The sequence below is a fragment of the Anolis carolinensis genome, chromosome 3, assembly GCF_035594765.1.
Source record: "Anolis carolinensis isolate JA03-04 chromosome 3, rAnoCar3.1.pri, whole genome shotgun sequence".
Lineage (NCBI taxonomy): Eukaryota > Metazoa > Chordata > Lepidosauria > Squamata > Dactyloidae > Anolis > Anolis carolinensis.
In genome coordinates, this window is record NC_085843.1 from 287,096,030 (window position 1) to 287,118,771 (window position 22,742).

At 41.9% G+C, this 22,742-nt stretch overlaps 1 protein-coding gene across 2 annotated transcripts in view; it reads left to right on the forward strand.

The window, feature by feature from the left end:
- The window catches only part of fgf12 (fibroblast growth factor 12), a 410,001-nt gene that overhangs the window by 259,784 nt on the left and 127,475 nt on the right, over positions 1–22,742 (forward strand). For both annotated transcript variants that reach the window (XM_062976944.1, XM_062976943.1), the window contains one exon: positions 20,281–20,391. In XM_062976944.1, coding sequence (XP_062833014.1) covers positions 20,281–20,391 — 111 coding nt within the window. The remainder of the gene's footprint in view (positions 1–20,280; positions 20,392–22,742) is intronic.

Genomic DNA, 22,742 nt, shown 5'->3' on the forward strand with positions numbered 1-22,742 from the left:
CAGATGTGGACGAAATGTCAGGACATGTGGAGCTTTTGGTATTTTCGGTAATTCCTGTTATTGTAATTGATATGAAGGGGCCGGGCTGTGGCGCAGCTGGCTAGTAACCAGCTGCTATAAATCACTACTGACCGAGAGGTCATGAGTTCGAAGCCTGGGTCGGGTTAAGCCTCTGACCATAAAAAAAAAATAGCCCCGGCTTGCTGTTGACCTAGCAGCCCCGAAAGACAGTTGCATCTGTCAAGTAGGGAAATTTAGGTACGCTTTATGCGGGAGGCTAATTTAACTAATTTACAACATCATAAAACTGTCAGCAAAACACGAGGAAAAGAATGAGGAAGTACAGCCACTAATGGACGGTGAAGCAACAGCTCCCCCTGTGGCCGGAATCATGAAACTGGAAAAAAATGTTAAATGACTCTGTGTCTGTCTACACTGTATGTTGTTTGTCTGTTGGCATTGAATGTTTGCCATGTATGTGTTCATTGTAATCCGCCCTGAGTCCCCTTCGGGGTGAGAAGGGCAGAATAGAACTACTGTAAAATAAAATAAAATAAAATAAAATAAAATAAAATAAATTTGATAATAATAATGATGAAGATGCACTTTTAATGGGGAAGATCTGGGGGAGGAGACTGGAAGACTGTGGGATAATAATTGAAGAAGATACGACTCTTGGAATTAATGTTTGATGACAATATTATTCCTCTCTTTGATATAGTGGATATGTGGAGTTTTTGGTATTTTCGGTAATTTCTGTTATTGTAATTGATATGAAGAAATATATATATTAACTAGCTGTGCCCGGCCATGTGTTGCTGTGGCGAAGTCTGGTGGTATGGGAAATAAAGTACTGAGGAATTGGTGGTAGTTAAGCTAAAGGGTAAAGGTTTTCTCCTGACATTAAATCCAGTTGTGTCCGACTGCACACTGAAGTGGATTATATGGCAGTGTGGAGTCAAGATAATCCAGTTCAAAGCAGATAATATAAGATTATAAATGGGTTATATAGCTGTGTGGAAGAGCCTTGAGTCTGCACTGCCGTATAATCCAGTTAAATTCAGATAATCTGTATTTTATAGGCAGTGTGGAAGAGGCCTAAGTGAGGCCTAACTCTGCCTGTCCCCTAGGTTGAGTGGGTTGCTAGGAGACCAAGTGGGCGGAACTTAGCCTTTTAACTGGCAGCAACTGGATAAAAACAATTATACCCCTCCCTCTAATTAGGACTTTATTTTTCTTTTCTTTTTGTTGTATGAACGTAGAGTCATGGATGAGGGGTTGTGCTGCCAAGTTTAGTGTTTCTGGGATGTGTAGTTTTGTTGTTTTGTCCTAGGCCGAAATTTCATTACCCTTTTATAGATATAGAAGACTAGCTGTATTTTTTAAAAAAATATATTTTATTGATATTATCTCATATTTCATGTTGTGAGTGTATTGCACATTTAATACAAACATTCATACCTACACATCATTTATCTCTTATCACATTTCTCCATCCTCTTCCCATCTATATTGTCTACTCACATATCTAATATATCATCATTCTATTCATTCTTTCCCCCCCCCCCCCTTTCCCCATACCACAATTCCATTAGAAATTTAACTCCAACCATGAGCACCACTTTTCCCATTTCTGTACAATATTTACATTGGCTTCGCCTCTTTTTATCCAATCTGAATATATTGTCCATTTCTCTTTAACTTTCCTCATTTCATCTTCCTTCTTATCCTCAGAGGTTACATTTGCAATAATTTCTGATTGAACCTGGTCAAACAAATAGTTATTCCAATTCACCATATTCCACTTTTTTTCATCTCTCCAGCCCCATGCTATTACTGCCTTCCCTGCCAGAATCATAGCTTTGAATAGATCTTGGTATTTTACATTAATCTTGTTGTTCCCTAATATCCCCATCAACATTAATTCCATGTTTACTTGGAGTGATATTCTGAATAATTCTTCTATTTTCCCCGTTATTTTTCCCCAAAATGTTTTTACCCTTGGACATTCCCACCACATGTGGGCATACCATCCCTGGCTTACTCCACAATGCCAACATGTTGAATTTTTGTCCCTGATCGTATTTGCTAATTGTGCTGGTGGACTAGCTGTATTAACCTAAACCAGGGGTCCCCAAACTAAGGCCCGGGGGCCGGATGCGGCCCTCCAAGGTCATTTACCTGGCCCCTGCCCTCAGTTTTATAATATAATATTTGTATATCAGTTTTAATAATATAATATATTGTATATACATATGATATTGATAATAATATTATGTTATACAATATAATACTAATAATAATACAATATAATAATATTAATTATATGTTATATATTATGTATTATATAATAGTATAGTGGTATAGTTCAATATAGTAATATATAATGCTAATATTGTGCTATGCTAATAATATAATATATTGTATGTACATACAGCTGCTCTGAGTCTCCTTCTGGGTGAGAAGGGTGGGGTATAAATGTAGTAAATAAATGCAGTAAATAAATAAATAATTTTAGACTTAGGCTCGCCCAAAGTCTGAAATGACTTGAAGGCACACAACAACAACAACAATCCTAATTCACTTGACTATCTCATTGGCCAGTAGCAGGCCCACACTTTCCATTGAAATCCTGATAGGTTTATGTTGGTTAAAATTGTTTTCATTTTTAAATATTGTATTGTTCTTTCGTTGTTGTTGCTGTTGCACTACAAATAAGACATGTGCAGTATGCATAGGAATTTGTTTGTATTTTTTTTTTCAAATGATAATTCGGCCCCTCAACAGTCTGAAGGATTGTGGACTGGCCCTCTGCTTCAAAAGTTTGAGGACCCCTGACCTAAACATTTGGAAGTAGAAAGATCAATGTGTTGTCGAAGGCTTTCATGGCCGGGATCACAGGGTTGTTGTATGTCTTTCGGGCTGTGTGGCCATGTTCCAGAAGCATTCTCTCCTGACGTTTCGCCCACATCTATGGCAGGCATCCTCAGAGGTTGTGAGGTACCTCACAACCTCTGAGGATGCCTGCCATAGATGTGGGCGAAACGTCAGGAGAGAATGCTTCTGGAACATGGCCACACAGCCCGAAAGACATACAACAACCCAGTAGAAAGATCTGTTTGATAGTGTGATATGCTGCGGCCTGGGAACCCAGTGGAGTCTCTTTTACGCAGAGACCGAATGACCATCTGTCAACTGAATGGTCAGTGTGTCTTTTGGCCGACAACATCCAGTGCATTGCAATGGTGCTGAAGTCCTGGGGTAGATTTCCTTCCTTCCTTCCTCGTGATGCAAACCCTTGAAATGTAGGTTGCTTGCAAGTCTGTCTCCGTCTGCAGCCCGCAGTCCATTTGTTCTTTGCTCCCAGGGAAGGATGCCAATGGTCAATGCACTGCTTAGCATTGGACAGCTTGTCTCCAAGGCTCCCTGCCATCTCCTCCTTAACACCAGCACTGCCCTTTGCAGAGGGACAGGAGCAAAGAACCTTCCTGGGAGATGGCCATCTGCTTCCATCCCTTTGCAGCTTTCCTTCCAGGGATGCTTCTTACACCAGGCACGGGCAAACTTGGGCCCTCCAGGTGTTTTGAACTTCGACTCCCACCATTCCTAACAGCCTCAGGCCCTTTCCTTTGCCCCCTCGGCCGCTTAAGCGGCCGAGGGGGCAAAGGAAAGGGCCTGAGGCTGTTAGGAATGGTGGGAGTCGAAGTTCAAAACACCTGGAAGGCCCAAGTTTGCCCATGCCTGTTCTACTCTGTTTGAGATGGAACATGTCATCGTTCGTGATGCCTTTCTTCTGATCTTGATATTGGTAGACACAATTGGTTAATACGTGTATTTGCAAGCTCTTTTACAAGCGCGTAGAAATTATTTCTGTGCATATCTGTGATTGTTGAACTTCTTCAGTAGAGTCAACACTGACCGTATAAAGTTCGGACTAAAACCCAAAGTGGATTCACTCTCCCATAGACATAAGGTCCATCAGCTGTCTCCGGTGTGAAGCTAGTAAGGTAAAGGAAAAGGTTTTAAATCAAGTCGTGTCTGACTCTTGGGATTGGTGTCATCTCCATTCCTAAGCCAAAGAGCCGGCATTGTCCGTAGACACCTCCAAGGTCATGTGGTCATAGGCATGACTGCATGGAGCACCATTACCTTCCCGCCGGAGCAGTACCTATTGATCGACTCACATTTGGCACACTTGGTCCGCATGTTTTCAAACTGCTAGGTTGGCAGAAGCTGGGGCTAACAGTGGGCACTCTCGCCACTCTCCGGATTCGAACTGCCAACCTCTTGGTCCGCAAGTTCAGCAGCTCGGCACTTTAACACGCTGTGACATCAGGGGCTTTCTTTCCAACCTTAAAGTCACTTTAAAGTCTCCTCACTGTTTGAGTCTCTTTTAGGAGAGACAAGCAGTTTGTAATTAAATGTAACAGCAGCAGCAACAACAACCGACTCCTCTGCCAAGCTTCCCACCAGGTTTTCTTGGCCAGGTTTCTTTGGAAATGCTTTGCTTTTTAAGACTGGAGCAATGGGTGGGTTTCTATGGCTGAGCAGGACCTGGACCCTGGTCTCCTCCAATCCAAAGGGAGAAAAAGTGGGCCAGGGCTTTTGGTGCCTCTTTCTCCCTGGGCCACAACTTGGGCGCCTTTCTGCCGCTAAGGAACGTGGGTTTCTCTTTGCAAAAGCAGCCTCGGGCCCCAAAATATCCCATCCCCACACGCACACCTACCTCTCTTGCATCTGCCATTGAGTCAGACTGCCTCGGCTCCTTCCCTTTGTAGCAATGCATCATACTCTCATACTGGGGAGATGGGGATGTGGCGTGTGGGTGGGAAAAAGACTCCGCAAAACGTATGCGCTGTGAACAAAGTCTCAAGATTGGGAAATGCGGTCCGGAGTGTGTATATATATACCTGTGGAATGATGTCCAGGGTGGGAGAAAGAGCCTGTTTAAAGAAAGTGTGAATGTTGCATTGAGCATGCCTGAATCGCATTGAGTAGCCTTGCAGCTGCAAATGAATGCCACTCAGATACAGAGGAACTACAGACAGCAAACGACCGAGTGCCAGTTAACACCTCCCAATCAGAGGATGTCTCCAGGCCACAACAGACAGGCTACCTCTACACCTGGGAAGAGAGGGTGATCTAGAAATAAATATTATTATTATTATCATCATTATTATTATTTTGGCACAAATACATAGTATGATGCAGCAAACGAGATATATATGTTGGATTATTATTATTATTATTATTATTATTGACACAACAACATTGTATGACACAGCAAACAAGATAGATATGCTGGATTTCATTTCACAAAATCACAAGTCGAACACTTCCCAAGTGTCTAGGACTGTGTGATGTATTTTTAGATGATGCTGCAGATCCCAGTAGGGTGGCCTTTTTCAGTTGGCAGATCGTGATTTTGTCAATGTCTGTTGTTTCCAAATGCCGGCTGAGGTCTCTTGGCACGGCACCCAGTGTGCCCATCACCACCGGGACCACCTGCACTGGTTTCTGCCAGAGTCTTTGAAGTTCAATCTTGAGGTCCTGATAGCGGCTGGGTTTTTCCTGTTGTTTTTCGTCAATGTGACTATTATTATTATTATTATTATTATTATTATTATTATTATTATTAATAATAATAATAATAATAATAATAATAATATTGTTATTATTGACACAACGATGTTGTATGACACAGCAAACAAGATAGACATGCTGGATTTTGTTTCACAAAACCACAAGTCGAACACTTCCCAGGTGTCTAGGACTGTGTGATGTATTTTCGGATGATGCGTGCAGATCCCAGCAGGGTGGCCTTTTGCAGTTGGCAGATCGTAATTTTGTCAATGTCTATTGTTTCCAAATGCCGGCTGAGATCTTTTGGCACGGCACCCAATGTGCCCATCACCACCGGGACCACCTGCACTGGTTTCTGCCAGAGTCTCTGAAGTTCAATCTTGAGGTCCTGATAGCGGCTGAGTTTTTCCTGTTGTTTTTCATCAATGCGACTGTCACCTGGGATGGCAACATCAATGATCCAAACCTTGTTCTTTTCCACAACTGTGATATCTGGTGTGTTGTGTTCCAGAACTTTGTCAGTCTGGATTCGGAAGTCCCACAGTATCTTTGCGTGTTTATTTTCCAATACTTTTGCAGGTTTGTGATCCCACCAGTTCTTTGCTGCTGGGAGGTGGTACTTGAGGCATAAGTTCCAATGAATCATTTGGGCCACATAGTTGTGCCTCTGTTTGTAGTCTGTCTGTGCGATTTTCTTACAGCAGCTGAGGATATGATCAATGGTTTCGTCGGTTTCCTTGCACAGTCTGCATTTTGGGTCATCAGCTGATTTTTCAGTCTTGGCCTTAATTGCATTTGTTCTGATGTCTTGCTCCTGGGCTGCAAGGATCAGGCCTTCTGTCTCCTTCTTCAGGGTTCCATTCGTGAGCCAGAGCCAGGTCTTCTCTTTATCAGCTTTTCCTTCAATTTTGTCAAGGAACTTTCCATGCAATGTTTTGTTGTGCCAGCTGTCAGCTCTAGTTTGTAGTGCGGTTTTCTTGTACTGGTTTTTTGTCTGCTGTGTTTTGAGGAGTTTCTGATTTTTGACTTCAATCAAAGCAGGTTCTTCACTTTGCTTGACATATTCTGCCAGGGCATGTTCTTCTTCTTTGACTGCTTGTTTGACTTGCAAGAGTCCTCTGCCCCCTGATCTTCTAGGCAGATATAGCCAGTCAACATCGCTGCGAGGGTGCAGTGAGTGATGAATGGTCATGAGTTTTCTTGTTTTTCTGTCCAAATTGTCCAGTTCCATCTGTGTCCAGTTTATGATGCCAGCAGTATATCTTATGACAGGTATGGCCCAGGTGTTTATGGCCTTGATGGTGTTGCCTCCATTGAGCTTGCTTTTGAGAATTTTTCTGACCCTTTGTGTGTATTCTTTACTGACCACAGTCTTCACATGTTCATGCTTGATGTTGTCCAGCTGTAATATGCCCAGATATTTATAGGCCTCTGGCTGGTGACACTTTATTGTTTGGCCATTGGGCATATTGATGCCCTCACTTTCAATGATTTTTCCCTTCTTCAATGCCACTGTCGAACATTTGTCCAAACCAAACTCCATGTTGATATCAGTGCTAAAAATTCAGATAGTGTTAGTCAGAGACTGGATTTCAGTTTTCGTTTTTCCATACAGCTTCAGGTCATCCATGTACATCAGATGCGAAATTTTGTGAGAATTCTTAGATGTTTGGTAGCCGAGATTTGTTTTTTGTAAGATTGTTGACAGAGGGATCATGGCAATAATGAAAAGCAGAGGGGACAATGAGTCTCCCTGGAAAATTACTCTCCTGATGTTGACAAGTCCATAGCTTTCATTTCCAACAAACAGTTCAGTTTTCCAGTGCTCCATCATGTTTTCAATGAAGGTGCCAACGGTTTTACTAATCCCGATGGCGTCCAGGCACTTGATGATCCAGCTGTGTGGGAGTGAGTCAAAGGCCTTTTTGTAGTCAATCCACGTCATGTGAAGATTAGCTTTTCGGCTCTTACAGTTCTCCAGAATCATTTTGTCAATCAATAACTGGTCTTTTGTGCCCCTGCTTTTCCGTTTGTTGCCTTTCTGTTCATCTGGCAAGATGTTTTTTTCTTCAAGATAGTCTTGAATTCTGTCAGCTATGATGCCAGTCAGTAGTTTAAACATAGTGGGCAGACACGTTATTGGCCTGTAGTTTCCTGGTGCTGCTCCTTTTGCTGGATAATAATAATAATATTGTTATTATTATTATTATTATTATTATTATTATTATTATTATTATTATTGGCACAAAGACATAGTATGATGCAGCAAATGAGATATATATGCTGGATTATTATTATTATTATTATTATTATTATTATTCTCTCGCTGATTGACTTTGCAAACTTCATGGCTGCTCAAATTCTAATTCAAGCTTGCCTATTGCAACATGCACACTTGCTTTAAACATACAAGGGTTCTTTCTTTCTCCCACCCCGGACATCATTCCATAGATATATATGTACACTCCACTTGCCTCACCTTGAACAGACCTCTGAGGATGCCATGAGCCATGGATGCAGGTGAAACACCAGGAAAGAATGCTGCTAGAACATGGCTATATAGCAACCTTGGGCCCTTCCACACAGCCAAATAACCCAGAATATCAAGGCAGATGATCCACAATATCTGCATTGAACTGGATTATCTGAATCTACACTGCCATATAATCCAGTTCAAAGAGGATTTCATACAGCTGTGTGGAAGGGGCCTTAGAGAAGGCTAAAGACTTAGGATTCCAGGGTGTCTTCAAGTGGGACCAAACTGCATTAATTGCACAGTGTAGCTCAAGCATGGGCACCCTCCAGGTGTTTTGGACTTCAACTCCCATAATTCCTAACAGCCTGCCGGCTGTTAGGAATTATGGGAGTTGAAGTCCAAAACACCTGGAGGGCCCAAGTTTGCCCATGCCTGGTGTAGATACTGTCAATGTGAGATTTGTGTAATGAGAGTGTTTAAAATGTAATTTGTGCCAGTGCTCGCTTCGGCAGCACATATACTAAATGTAGTTTGTGCCATGCTTGTATTGCAGTCAGATTGCATCATCCAGAGTGTGTGATAGTGTGTAAAGAGTTAATCACTAATGAGCTACGATGACCTTGGTGTGTGGCTGGAACTAGGGAGTATCCAGACACAAGAGTATGTGCATATTTATTGCAACAGTTCAGTCTGTCTTGAGTTCGAGTCGAGTTTGAGATCTGTTGGAGAACAGATCAGTCCTGTGTTTGTTTGTCGTCTGCAAGAGTCTGTTTGTGCTGTTTACTGCTCCATTCAGTAAAGCTTTGTATATCGCTTTTACTGACGTCTGGAAGTGTCGCTTCATTCTGCGCTCCATTGACTTTCATACTACTATCGCTGCGCTGCAATACTCTGACAGATACATCAGTGCAGATGTGCCCTCAGTGGAGCAGCGGGTTAAAGCACTGAGCTGCTGAACTTACTGAAAGAAAGTTCCCACTCTTAGCCCCAGCTTCTGTCAACCTTGCAGTTCGAAAACATGCAAATGTGAGTAGATCAATAGGTACTGCTTCTGTGAGAAGATAACGGCGCTCCATGCAGTCATGCTGGCCACATGACCCTGGAGGTGTCTATGGACAACGCCGGCTCTTCGACTTGGAAATGGAGATGAGCACCAACCCCCAGAATCGGGGGGAAAACCTTTACCTTTACTAGATGCATCAAAGTCATCTATAGGTGTCAATTGGTTCTAGCAATACTAAACGGAAAGAACGAGGGGATCCCAATCTTCCAGGGTTTTTCTAGCGCAGCAGTTGCAAACCTGAGGATAAAACCGCACGTGGACACATCATGCTCAGCCTCTCCGGCAGGAAGAACACCCGCTTGATCGTTTCCGAAGCTTCCTCCGGTTAACCACTGCTTAATAGCCGCTTTCTTGGCCCAATACAGAGACGCTCCGCACAATATTATGGTCTTCATCTGTTCCGGAGGCCGGTTCCACGAGGCGCGTGCCGGCAGAGATGCCGCCGGCAGTTGACAGAAATGGCTAAACAAACAACGCGGAATGAAGTTACTGGGAGGCACTGGAGGAATGTGTCATCGTGGAGAGAGGAAGGGAGAGCATTAAAAGTGGCATTCGACAACACTGGAGGAACCTCAGGCTGAGAAATACAAATTGCCAATGAGCAGAGTCCGATCATCAGAGAGATTTGGAGCTGGACGGGGCTCCAAAGGCCATCTAGTCCAACGCGGCAGGAATAATACATGAGTTGGATGAAAAGTAATGCCTTTATTTATTTATTTATTTATTTATTTATTTACAGTATTTATATTCCGCCCTTCTTTCTCACCCCGAAGGGGACTCAGGGCGGATCACATTATACACACACAGGGCAAACATTCAATGCCCATAAACACATCAAACAGAGACAGACAGACAGACGCAGAGGCAATTTAACCTTCTCCTGAGGGGATGTTCGATTCTGGACACGGGGGGAGCAGCTGCTTCATCATTCATTCTGATGGCACTTCCTCATTCCAACATTGTAAATCAGTTAAACTTGCCTCCCCACTTTTATAAGTGGGACCTTATTTCCTACTTGATAGGTGCAACTGTCTTTCGGATTGCTAGGTCAGCAACGAGCAGGGGCTATATTTTATTTTTAATTGAAGGGTGCTCACCCCGCCACAGGCTGGCCTCGAACTCATGACCTCATGGTCAGAGTGATTTATTGCAGCAGCTGCTTACCAGCCTGCGCCACAGCCCGGCCTTCACCTTCGTAACTCCTCAACAGATGTCATTACTGGTCGGTGGCAGGTACTGGCTTGTTCAGGAGACTCCCCTGCAGTTCCCTTTGGCGGGAAGCCTTAGCATTGAATGGTTGTGTTGTTAAAGTGCAAAGTATGGAACCCTGCGCAGATGGTCAGTCAATGCAACTTCAGCAATGTGCAGTCATTGGAGATACATTGGAGATTCCCAAAGGAGATTCATCAGAGAATGCGAGCTGTTTATGGTGATTGTGTTGATGTGAGTCCTGTGCATCGTTGGGCAAGTAAGTTTAAAGATGTTGAGGTGGGAACATCTGACTTGCGTGACAAACAAAGAGTTGGACGTCCTGTGACAGCAACCACCGAGTTTCACAAGCAAAACGTTGACAGATTGACTCAGGATGATCGTCGTATCACTCAGAGATAAATCTCAAGCATATCACAAGAACATGTGGGTCACATGATTGCTTTGCTTGGCTGTCAGAAGATCTGTGCCCAATGGGGACTGTGGGATGCTGGTTGCGGAAACAGAGTGTCGACTTCTTCCGTGATGGCTTCAGAAAACTTGTTCATCGTTGGCAGAAATGTATCCAATTGTCTGGTGATTTTGTGGAAAAGTGAACAGTGGTAGTTAAAGAGCACCTTCTAAGCATTATTTCTGCATTTGAATTATTAAAATATTCCCATCCAAACCCAAGTAACGAAGGTGGAGGCATTACTTTTCATTCAACCCTCAGTAGTAGTAGTAGTAGTAGTAGTATTAATAATACACTTTATTTATATTCCATTCTTCCCACCGAGGGGACTCAGAGGAGATGACAGCATTTACAGCAGACATAGGCAAACATTCAATGCTTTTATAGTCACATACAATGAGACACACAAACGAAGGCAAAGGCTTCTCCTTTCATTTCCGGCCTCTGGAGGCAATGCTCATCTCTGGCTCTGGGGAGATGTTTTTTCTCCATTTTCAAACCAAGGAGCCTGCATTGTCACCTGGTTGAGTGGCCAGCAAGATTGCTTGGAGCATCTCTTTGCCTTTTCCTGCCAAAGCGGTACCTATTTATCTACTCACATTTGCAAGTTTTCAAACTGCTAGGTTGGCAGGAGCTAGGGCTGACAGATGAACTCACCCTGTCTCATTTATTCGAATTGCCAACCTTCAGGTGAGCAGTTCAGCAGCACAAGGGTTAACACTGCATCACTTGTATGTATGGCAGATAGGCCCCAACTTTTGTTTTGTCTTTTGTCGGGTTCTCTTCTCCCAGTTGTGCTGTGGGTCAGTCTTCCACCAGAAAAAGCACCAAGACACACGCTGGTAGATTCCAACAGGTTTTATTGTACAGAATACCAGAACCTTCTCTTTGGCCCATTTATATAGGGGCTGTCACATACCAGAGGGTCATTGAGGTTTTATGGCTGGCCTGTTTTATGGCTGGCATCTGTTCTTTGTCAGCCGACCGGAGATGTCAAAGATTGAAGATCATGACTAAGACCTTTATAGGAGGAGACACAACAACCCTCCAAAGCGGTCCTTCCATATTTTGTTGTGTGTTAAACAATAGTGTTTAATCTCTTGTTGTTTTCTAGAGCGACGTGAACTAAAATGCACATTGCACAGGGAAGCTCAGTGGCTTCCCAAGGTGTATCTACACTGTCAAATGAATGCAGTTTAACAGCACTTTAACCACCCTGGTTCAATGGTGGGAAGCATAGTTTCACAAGATCCATATGTAGCCTTCTCTGGGCACATCTCCATTGCAGAATAAATGCACCTCTTTTAACAGCCATGGCTCTATGCGATGGAAACCTGGGAGTTGTCATTTGGCGCAGAAGATCAAAGACCTTCCCAAAACTACAACTCCCAGTACTCCGTAGCATTGAGCCACGGCTGTTTAAAGTGGTTCCAAACTGCATTAACACTTTTGTGTAGATGCCTCCTGTAATGAAGTATGAATTTTGGATTATAGATGTTATTTTTAATTATTTGGAATGGGTAAGTATTAGAGTTACCAGTGTGTGGGGGATGGTAGCCAGCTCAGCATTCTGAGGCAGCTTGCCATAGAAACATAGCTGCTTCTGTAGAAATGTAACTATTTTGAAGCTAGTAAGAAAGGGGCAAAGCTAGCTGGATGAAAAAGGAGGGAATGTTTTGAAGAAAGTTCAGTCTGTGATCGGTAGAGTCACAGGGAATAGACTGGTTCCAGGTTTAGGGAAGCCAGGGAAGTTCAAATCTCAGTCTGTGCTCTGATGAGGCACAGGGAAGATTGATTCTAGGTTGATGGGATCAAGGAGACTCAATTGTTCATTTTGAGTCAGTTTTAAATAAGTTTGGTGACTTATTTAATATAGTCTGTGTCCTGGAAAGGCACAGAGAATCTGTGATAGAATATCACAGGGGTGACTGTGGTTTGAAGTCACTGGATAATCCAAGTTTCAGACTTTTGGAACCAATCCCAGCTGGACTCACAGAGATCCATTGAAGTAACAGTTTAAAAGGAGCAGAAGAAGAAGTTTTAACTACTTTAAGTAAAAGAAGTGATACTTTAGAGAGTTTGATTCATCTCATTCTAGTATTGTAACTGTTAATAAGAATACCTCTAAGTGAAACATCTTTTGTAACCACCAAGCTTGTGCCTGGATAAACTTGTTATTGTTCTTTCAACATCCAAGCCTCTGTCGCATATATTCTCAACCAAGTTATGCTACTCTTAAAGTAAAAGTAAACATCTCCCTGTGTCTTTGGTGGTTGCATCTTTCCAAATTGGTGGCAGTCGATATTATTTCTTTACAAATTTGGGGCAGCGGATGGGATAAAAAGATTCCCCCTGCCTGAAGAAACCTTAGACGTTATTAGTTCTTTGCACCTCCTAAGTCTGGTTTTGGTCCCAAATGAAAGGTTTGGCAAGAAGCAAGTGAAGTGAAGGAGTGCCAGATTTGGGGGGACACCGTCTCCCATTTGGGAACGGCAGAGGCGTTGACACCTGTCGGCACACTGAGATGCTTCATGCGCAGCACATAAGTTTGCTATGGTGATGGTGACTGACTCAGTTGAAGCTGGGGAGTTGGCCAAACATGTGAGCGCAGCACGGAACAATTCAGACGTCTTTGTTGGGCGATAGCGCCGATGCCGCTGATGCCACCGGCATCCGTGTTGTGGCTGCCACAAATGCTCTGCGCATCACTGGAAGCATTAGTCACAAGTGTCCATAAGCCAGCACTGGGCAAAAACATGGCCCAGATGGATATAAATGTGCCTTCAACTCACCTGGTGACTTATGGAAGTCTATGAATCTCATCGAGCAGGCATGGGCAAACTTGGGCCCTCCAGGTGTTTTGGACTTCAACTCCCACAATTCCTAACAGCCTACTGGGAGTTTAAGTCCAAAACACCTGGAGGGCCCAAGTTTGCAAATGCCTGCTCTAGAAGTTCTAGTTTGCAGTATTTGGGAACAAGGGATCAAGGTCAGATGTTGCATTTCTTTGGTTCCAAGATGCACTTTCCCCCCTAGATAAACATCTCTAAAAATGGGAGTGTATCTTAGAAAAACAGGTGTGTCTTACATATTTTTGTGGTTGTTGTGGCTGAAATTAGGGCGCACCTTTCAATCAATTGTCATCTTTCAGTTGAAGGAATATGGTATAACGTACGTGCCTGTATCTTTACATCAACCCTATGGATAGTGTGGGGTTTTCTATGGCAAGGAAGACTCAAGAGGTGGTCTTGCCATTTCTTTCCTTTGAAATAGAGCCTACAGCACCTGTGGTTCTGTGTTGGTCTCCCATCCGACTCCTAACCCGGGCTGAGCCTGCTTAGCTTTCAAATCAAATGGGATCTGATGCCTTGAGTGTGTTTACACAGCTATGAACTCACTCAGCACTGCTTCGTGAACTGTGAGTCCTCCTGACCACAAATGGTGGCTTCTTGGTTCAATAATTTGGCAGCAGTAAAAGTCTTCCAAATGCCCCCTAGTGACTGTTTTAAGTATTGACACAATGCTTAAAACAGTGGACGCTGCAGAAGATGCTTCCGTGTACTTCAAACAAAGGAAAATCATCCTGCTTGTTTAGGTAGCCTTGAGGATACATATTTGTCAGCAGTAAATGTTTGGTTTTTATACGTATTTTACATACTTATATAAACATTTCTTGGGCCAAAAGAGGTTCGAGGAATAAAATTTCAGAAGATGTATTTTTATTCACTGGACCAAATTTGGCAGAAATACCCGATATGCCCGATTTGAATATTGGTGGGGTGAGGATTGATTTTGTCATTTGGGAGTTGTAGTTGCTGGGATTTATAGTTCACCCACAATCAAAGAGCATTCTGAACTCCACCAATGATGGGATTGAACCAAACTTGGCACACAGAACTCCCACAACCAACAGGAAATACTGGAAGGGTTTGGTGGGCATTGACCTTGAGTTAAGGAGTTGTAGTTCATGTACATCCAGAGACCACTGCGGACTCAAACAATGATGGATCTGGACCAAACTTGGCACGAATACCCAATATGCACAAATTTGAACATTGGTGGAGTTTGAGGAAAATAGACCTTGATATTTGGGAGTTGTAGTTGCTGGGATTTATAGTTCACCTACAATCAAAGAGCATTCTGAACTCCACCAACAAACTTAGCATACAGAACTCCCATGACCAACAGAAAATGCTAGAAGCGATTTGTGGGCATTGACCTTGAGTTTGGGAGTTGTGGTTCACCTACATCCAGAGAGCACTGTGGACTGAAACAATGATGGATCTGGACCAAACTTGGCAGAAACACTCAATATGCCCAAATTCAAACACTGATGGAGTTTGGGAGAAGTAGACCTTGAAGAGAAGGACAAGAGATCTTCAGCCTTCTCTGCCAAAGGGGTTCCTAAGACTATCAGAAATATGTGTTTTCTGATGGTCTTGGGTGACCCCTCTGACCCCCCCCCCATGACCCACAGGTTGTGAAATGTTGGACTAGATTACCTTTGGGGTCCCTTCCAACGCTAGTATCCTGTGATTCTCTTTCTTAGAGCTGCTCTTGTTGATTATTTTGCAAGCTACTTTGGGTCCCATCCCATGCCAGGAGAAAAGGTGACATAGGAATGGAAGGTATTAAATATCTTTTTTGGAATCGTAAAATTACATTTTTGAAAAAGGCTAAACCAAGCAGAGGCGACTTGCAGCCCAGATGAAGAAACTGGCCGTGCAGATTAAGGAGAAATCCTTGACTTGCTTCAAGAAAGACCGGGACTCGCTGATCATTTTTCTACAGCAAAGTTGGGGGAAAATGTCATCTGTTGGATTGATGAATTAGAGGAATGTCATTGAAAGTAGAAATGTGGTTAGATATAGTGTTATCTGAAGGGAGTAGAAAAACATGCAGGAAATATCAACAGAAAATGAAGGGGAGGTTTGTAGCATAGCTTTGTACTTGTGTATCCAGTATGTGGTTGCTGTGTGTTTTCTGGGCTGCATGGCCATGTTCCAAAAGCATTCTCTCCTGACATTTCGCCCACATCTATGGCAGTCATCCTCAGAGGTGTGAGGTTCAATGGAAGAAATGCCTCCAATATACCACACAACCTCTGAGGATGCCTGTCATAGATGTGGGCGGAACGTCAGGAGAGAATGCTTCTGGAACAAGGCCAGAGAGTCCCGAAAACACACAGCAACCCTGTGATTCCGGCCATGAAAGCCTTCGACAACACATTTTCTAGTATGTGTTTATTAGTATACGTTAGTGTATTTATTTTAGGTTTAGTTGCATTAGTTGAATCCATATTGCCATATACAGTAGAGTCTCACTTATCCAACGTTCTGGATTATCCAACAGTTTTTTGTAGTCAATGTTTTCAAGGCATTGTGATATTTTGGTGCTAAATTCGTAGATACAGTAATTACTACATAGCATTAATGTGTAATGAACTACTTTTTCTGTCAAATTTGTTGTACAACATGATGTTTTGGTGCTTAATTTGTAAAATCATAAGCTATTTTGATGTTGAATAGGCTTTTTCTTAATCCCTCCTTATTATCCAACATATTCACTTATCCAACATTCTGCCGGCCCGTTTATGTTGGATAAGTGAGACTCTATTGTAATGTATTTTCGGAATGCAGATTGACTGCATTGAACTGGGTTATATGAGTCTACACTGCCATCAGTGCAATTCAGCTGCATTATATGTCAATATAGGCGGGGCCTTGGTTTTATATATTATGAAAATCTGTTCTCTTGCATTGTTTTGGTTCTTTTATATACTTTTTGGGAACTATTTCCAAATGTTTGGCTGCTGGAAAGAGAACCGGAGCTGGAGACCCATTTGGCATAATGGGACCTTTGCAGGATCCCCTTCCCTCTCCAATTATTTCTGCATTAGTCGGGGCCAAAGCAATTCAAGTATAGCTTTTAAAATGCAAATATATGCCGAAGCTTTGGGGATTCCTTTTTTCTTTTTCATATTTGCAAGTGGATGAAAATGCTAATAGCCCGCAGCTTGGGAACAGAAAAGAGGCACGCTCCCCGCATTCCTTCTGCCTGTCTCAGGCTGTGTCTACACTGCAGAATTAATGCAGTTTTACGCCACTTTATCAGCCATTGCTGAGTCCTGTGAAATCATGGGAGCTGTAGTTTTGCAAGGTCTGCGAGAAAAGTGGATTCATTACAATGCTTCCTGCAAAACTCAGGGTGCATTTACATTGCGGAACTAATGTAGTTTGACACCACTTTAACTGCCCTTAGTTCCCAAATAATGGAGGTGCCTCTCCAAACTACGACTCCCAGGACCCCATTGCATTGAGCCAGGGCAGTTAAAGTGGTGTCAAACTACATTAATTCTTTTGTATTTTCATATCGCCATTTGTCCAGATTTATTTATTTTTATTTTTTATATAAATATGGACGCTTCAGCTTTGTTTCTGGTTTTTAGTTTTTTTTTTTCTCTCTCTCTCTCCCTTTTTGATCCTTTTTAAATCTCAGTTTTCCTACTTTCTATACAATCAAATGTTCTCACTCTTTTGATGTTAATTTACTCTAGGTAAAACTTCAATTAAAATATATATTTTAAAAAAGAAAAAAAACTACATTAAGCATATGTTTTATATTTTATACTGTATTTAATTGGTTGTAATATATTTTTATATGTTGTTGTTTTTAATGATGTGTCTGCATCGAATTGTTGCCAATTGTACACCGCCCTTAGTCCCTTCGGGTGAGAAGGGCGGGATAGAAATATTGGAAATAAAATAAAATAAAATAAATAATTCTGCAATGTAGATGCGCCCTGAGTTTTGCAGGGAGCATCATGATGAATCCACTTTTCTCGTTGCTATTAAAGCGTCCTGGTTTTTCTCTCTCCTCTTTCTCCTTCTTCCTGGGCTTTTCTCCATTTGCTGCAGACCTGACTTCGAATTGCACCAGTTTGCAGTTCTAGGAGCAGAAATGCACCAATTTGCATTCAATTAATTCTAGGAGCTGAGATAATTTTGTCCTTCCCAGTCGGTTTAGGAAACAGCAAAGCACTGCGGCCTCTCCCCACTCTTTGCATTCTGCAGAATTAATCCTGTTTGGCCCTACTTAAACTCAATGCTCAATGCAATGGGATCCGGAGAGTTGCAGTCTGGAGAGGCTCCAACACTCTTGTCTAGAGAAGACTCAAGAGCTTTTGAAACTGCAACTCCTAAGATTCCATTGCGTTGAGCCATAGCAGTGAATGTGGTGAGGCTGTGAGGAATGGTGGGAGTTGGAGTCCAAAATACCCGGAGGGCTGAAGTTTGCCCATGCCTGGTGTAGATTAGAGATGTGCACGAAAATCTTTCCTTCGTTTCCTTCACACTATTGTTTTGTTTCAACCGTTTGTCTACACAAAACGAATGATGACATTTTCGTAGGAAACGAGAGGCGACACGAAAATGAAAGCCGCACAATCATTGTGCTTGCTTTTGTTTTCCTTTCATTTCAGCCCCGTAACAATACGCAGGTACTGACAGAGGGCTGCCTTCCCATTACATCTGATGTGCACTGATGGGTGTTAATAATAATAATAATATTAATATAAATAATGATAGTTATTCTGGGACCCTAAGCTGCGTCTGGGAAAGGAGTGCCTTCCCATTACATCTGATGTGTACCGATGATTGTTAATAATAATATTAATATAAATAACAATAATTATACTGGGACCTTAAGCTGCATCTGGGAGAGGAGTGCCTTCCCATTATATCTGATGTGTACCGATGGGTGGTAATAATAATATTAATATAAATAACAATAGTTATTCTGGGACCCTAAGCTGAGTATGGAGGAGGAGTGCCTTCCCATTAACATCTGATGTGTGCCAATGGATGTTAATAATAATATTAATATAAATAACGATAGTTATTCTGGGACCCTAAGCTGCGTCTGGGAGAGGAGTGCCTTCCCATTACATCTGATGTGTGCCAATGGGTGTTCATAATATTATTATTATTAATAATAATAGTACTCTGGGGAAGACCCAAATGTTTTAAAAGTTGGTGAACTAAAAGGGGTCAAAATGCCTTCTGTGTGTGCAATTTTTACCCCTCTAGCCAAAAACCAAGGGAGGGGGGTGAGCCTCGGAAGCCCTCCCACTTCAGCCAATAGTCTGAAAATTTTCGTTTTTTTTTCGTAAGCCAGACGAAAATTCTGTTCATATAGGTGCCCCATTTTTGTTAGCAAAAACAAATATGAAAATGAGATGGAAATGAATGAAACTACACAAAACGAACAGCAATTCCATACAAAAGCACAACACTAGTGTAGATGCACCTTTTGATTCCATTTATCTAGGATTAAGGGCCAAGTTGTTGTTATTGTTGTTGTCATGTTTATTTATATCCTGCCCTTTCAAGTTGGACTATGACTCCCATTTACCCAAGAGTAAGGGCCAGCACTTTTTGGCAGAGAAGGGGAAAAAAACCATAGAGGACTACAACTCCTATTATTATTATTATTATTATTATTATTATTATTATTATTATTATTATTATTATTATTATTATTATTATTTTATGACACAGCAAACAAGATAGATATGCTGGATTTCGTATCACAAAATCACAGCACTTCCCAAGTGTCTAGGACTGTGTGATGCATTTTCGGATGATGCGTGCAGATCCCAGTCGGGTGGCCTTTTGCAGTTGGCAGATCGTGATTTTGTCAATGTCTATTGTTTCCAAATGCCGGCTGAGATCTCTTGGCATAGCACCCAGTGTGCCCATCACCACCGGGACCACCTGCACTGGTTTCTGCCAGAGTCTTTGAAGTTCAATCTTGAGGTCCTAATAGCGGCTGAGTTTTTCCTGTTGTTTTTCGTCAATGCGACTGTCACCTGGGATGGCAACATCAATGATCCAAACCTTTTTCTTTTCCACAACTGTGATGTCTGGTGTGTTGTGTTCCAGAACTTTGTCCGTCTGGATTCGGAAGTCCCACAGTATCTTTGCGTGCTCATTCTCCAATACTTTTGCAGGTTTGTGATCCCACCAGTTCTTTGCTGCTGGGAGGTGGTACTTGAGGCATAAGTTCCAATGAATCATTTGGGCCACATAGTTGTGCCTCTGTTTGTAGTCTGTCTGTGCAATTTTCTTACAGCAGGTGAGGATATGATCCATGGTTTTGTCGGTTATTATTATTATTATTATTATTATTATTATTATTATTATTATTACAATATTTATATCCCGCCCTTCTCACCCAACAGGGGACTCAGGGCAACTTACAATAAAACACATATATAAAAATTGTACAATACACTTTAAATTAGTTAAAAAATTATTAACTTGATTCCATACTATTAAGACAATGCGGTTAAAAGTGGTGTTGCTAAACTGCATTCATCCTCCAGCGTAGGTGTCAATCTTGGCAATCTGATTTCCACCTGTGAAATGTCGTGAAGTCACCTACAAAGCCAGAGAGTGAACAACACAGTTTTCCTTTTTCTTTCCTTTCTCGTTGCAGAACCCCAGCTGAAAGGCATCGTGACAAGGTTATTCAGCCAGCAGGAGTTCTTCCTGCAGATGCACCCCGACGGGACGATTGATGGGACCAAGGACGAAAACAGCGACTACAGTGAGTTCCCTCCACCTGTACTTCCTTTTGCAACCTGGTTATGAAGCACAGCCCTTGCTTGTCTCGCGGCCCTATGGCACAAGCAAGTGGTAGTTTTGCTTTGGGTTTATGTGTGTGTGCATGTGTGTGTGTGTGTGTAGGGAAGTGCTAAATCACAGCCCTGCCAGCGGTTCCTTGCGCCAGGCTCACCTATCAACCTTTCCACCCTTTTCCATAAATCTCTCACATTTCATTTTTATTCCCTGGCTCTCTCTTGGGTGGCCAAGAGGATAAAACTCACTGCTTTTCTCTCTCATACTTTTGACAGGGGATGATTGGGTGCAGAGTGGATTCCAAAAATTCATCCCGGTCTCACCTCCTTTTCCAGACTGTCTTCCCATGTGGATAAACAGCACTGGTCAAACACACTCCAGCAGACAAGGGTTCGGTTGAAAATCCAACGGCAATAAATCTTTATTTACATAACTATATACAAGTAGAACAAATCAGTCCTTTCTCCATGAGTGCTCTCGCCGAAGACACACAGATAAGATAACACACACATTCTTCTGTCCAGAGAAAGTTCCAAACCCTCAAAGGCAGGAAATCAATGCTGATAGGTCATAACAATCACAACAGGCTGTCAGTCAAAACTAGCCTGCTGTTAACTATTTCATTACTGAAAAATACACACTCTTGCTCATCAGCAGTAAACACTTGATTTACATTTCATACAAATACAACCATACTCCAACAACCTTTTCCATTTTCCTTCCCTTCCCCTTTCTTTTGATTTTTTCCCTATTTCCTTCCATTCTTCCTTTCTCTCCCTCCTCTCTCTCATTTCCTTGCCTTCCTTCTTTCTTCTTCCTCTCCTCATCCTTTCCTGTTTCTCTTTTTTCATTCCTAGTTCTTTCTTTTCTCTTCTTTTTTCCCTCTGTCCTCCCCATGTTACCTAGCAGCTGCCAGGCCACTTCACCCCTTTCTTTCCTAGTTACATGTTACAGAAGGCCACTTCACCTAGCAATGACCCTTCCCTAGGAGCTGCAGTTGGCGCAATGGGCTAAACCAATGATGGGCAACCTTTTGCGCTTGGTGTGTCAAAATTCACCAAAAAAACTAGCATGACTTGGGTGGTGTGTCACTTCGAGAGAAAAACCCCATAATTTCGCAATATGTATAGTTTAAATAACAAAAATATATAATTGTAATATAGAACTGTATTTAATAAATCAAAAACTATTTACTACCATTATTTCCATGTACAACAATCTATGGTCCCTCTTGCAGTTTCCACACAGATTTTCTCTATTCTAGTTTCAATGTAGTCATGAGCAATGAATAATATAATAATAATATAATAGTAATAATATAATAATATATTACAATAATATATATATATATATATATATATATATATATATATATATCTCAATGTAATGTGCATAATTCCCATGGAGTAAACAACAAAACCACTGGACCAAATCACATCAAATTTGGCCACAAAAGACATAGTCACCCAATCAATCTGCATGCGGCAGCGTGTCAGCAAAAATGGCTAGGCGTGTCAGTGCTGACACGCGTGTCATAGGTTGGCCATCACTGGGCTAAACCCTTGTGACCTGAAGGTTGGATTGCTGACCTGAAGGTTGCTGATTCAAATCCGCGAGTCTGGGTAAGCTTCCATTTGTCAGCTCTACCTTGCAGGGACATGAGAGAAGCCTCCCAGCAATCCATCTGGGTGTCCCCTGGGCAACGTCTCTGTAGACAGCCAATTCTCTCACACCAGAAGTGACTTGCAGTATGTTCTCATGTTGCTTCTGACTACTCTGGGCCTGAAAGGGGTTGGGTTTTTTTTAGATTAAACTCTTCCACTCTTTTAAGTTAGATCATGAAGGGTCTGTGGGCCAAGTTTGGTCCAGATCCATCAAGTCATGGAGGAGTAGTTGCGGGACAAACCAACCAACCAATCAGCATATATATACCGTATATACTTGAGTATAAGCCAACCCAAATATAAGCCGAGGCACCTAATTTTACCACAAAAAAAACCCAGGAAAACATTGACTCCAGTATAAGCCAAGGGTGGTAAATTTCAGAAATAAAAATAGATACAAATAAAAATACATTAATTGAGGCATCAGTAGGTTAATTTTTTTGAATATTTACATAAAGCTCAAATTTAAGATAAGACTGTCCAACTCTGATCAAATCATTACTCTCATCTTCTTCAATGTAAATGTGCTTATGTATCCTTTTAATAATAATAGAGTAAAATAATAAATGCAATAATAATAATAATAAATAGAGTAAAATAATAAATGCAATAATAATAATAAGATCAGAGTGAAATAATAAATGTATTAATAATA